The sequence below is a fragment of the Amphimedon queenslandica genome, unplaced genomic scaffold (assembly GCF_000090795.2).
Source record: "Amphimedon queenslandica unplaced genomic scaffold, v1.1 AMPQUscaffold_2935_Cont25065, whole genome shotgun sequence".
In the NCBI taxonomy this organism is placed as follows: domain Eukaryota; kingdom Metazoa; phylum Porifera; class Demospongiae; order Haplosclerida; family Niphatidae; genus Amphimedon; species Amphimedon queenslandica.
In genome coordinates, this window is record NW_003556732.1 from 1 (window position 1) to 1353 (window position 1353).

The following is a 1353-nucleotide window of genomic DNA, read 5'->3' on the forward strand; positions in this document are numbered from 1 at the left end:
TCTCACTTCCTCTCTCATTGTTCATTTCCCTTAATTCATTTATTCCATTGCAATGTATCATTCATTATTAATGTGATTATTAACTGCATGGAGACTAATGGCTATAGCCTACAGCAGGTCCATAGTTCACACTACATGTATGTTTATCAACACTGTTTGTTTGGGTTTAGTTTATAAACAATCCACTTGACATCATGAAAGCCTGCAATCACTAGTCAGTGCAATATATTATTACATGGAACACAAAAGATTTTTTTACATGTATATTTAATCTGTAATGTAACTGTACAGATACATGAAAAGACTGCCCAACGGGGAAACAAAACCCATAGAAATATCAAGCATCATTACAGCACATACACAAAGCAAAGAGGCCAACAACAAACAAATTAATGAATGATGCACTACTGGTACTTCAGGCAGCCCAAATGACTTACAAAAAGGAATATATTATAAGCTATGAAGTATGAATACAAAGAGGGAGACATCTTTATTAATCTGTTTCACTCATCCTCATGTCTCCTTTCTCTCTCTCCATTAGATTATTCTCGTGCTATTAAGCGTCTTCCAACCATAAAAGCAGATCATGGGATTCACTTGAGTGCTCTGGTTGATATGGAGGAGACTGATACTGCTCCAGCTCGTAAGGCAGGGGATGAGTGGCAGCTGAGAGGACCATTGACCTACTTACCCAAACCAGAAGAGGTCAGTATTAATTGTAATACACATATTCATTGTGCTTGTTATGTTGGTCATGTTTTCGGTTTAATTTTGTAGCCCCATTGGACTGCTTGTTTAATGAGGGCTCAGTTGTATAAACTTTTTAATTAATTTAATTTATATCTGATAGCTACATGTACAGTATTCAGTCATGCAAATGGAGTTTTGTAATGCATCATTGCTTATTTCATGAATAGCATCTTGAACATTTGCTATTGATGGCTTGTTGCATTCCAATTCTCAAACTATGTACCATTATGATTAGATTCCATTGTTGTACTTACATTGTACATTGTAAGTGCATTATCTTCCTCCTCTACCCTCAGCAAGTAGTAAAGATGGTGTCTCCTATTATAATAACTCCTGGTCATGCTGTTCGTCTCAGAGCTCGTCAAGCCTTCACTGACGCTAAGGGAATGTAAGACTAACCACACCCACTAGTTAATTAATAGTTATTAATAGTTATCGTTGCACTGGTGAGGAGTGGCTGGAGGGATATTGGAGCTTATCTACCTGATGTGTATGAGGAGGTGAGGATTATTGTAGTATAAGATATAGCATGTAGTATGTTGATTCTCATTATTCACATCTTTTCTGTGAATGACGTTTGATTTATAATAATATTCATTGGAT

The 1353-nt window shown here is 36.2% G+C and overlaps 1 protein-coding gene across 1 annotated transcript; it reads left to right on the plus strand.

Moving 5' to 3' along the window:
- Nucleotides 1-459: 459 nt before the first annotated feature.
- LOC109593088 (major vault protein-like) lies at nt 460-1257 on the plus strand. The gene is made up of 3 exons (XM_020008332.1): nt 460-705; nt 1047-1138; nt 1183-1257. The coding sequence occupies exons 1-3, from the start codon at nt 460-462 to the stop codon at nt 1235-1237; spliced, it is 393 nt and encodes a 130-aa protein (XP_019863891.1). The 3' UTR covers nt 1238-1257.
- The last annotated feature ends 96 nt before the right edge of the window (nt 1258-1353 follow it).

Bases quoted from the DNA above. Each gene is read 5' to 3' on its own strand.
- LOC109593088 (XM_020008332.1), top strand. From the start codon at position 460: ATGAAGTATGAATACAAAGAGGGAGACATCTTTATTAATCTGTTTCAC. The intron at 706-1,046 runs GTCAGTATTAAT...CTCTACCCTCAG, and splicing joins ACTTACCCAAACCAGAAGAG to CAAGTAGTAAAGATGGTGTC. The intron at 1,139-1,182 runs GTAAGACTAACC...AGTTATTAATAG, and splicing joins TTCACTGACGCTAAGGGAAT to TTATCGTTGCACTGGTGAGG.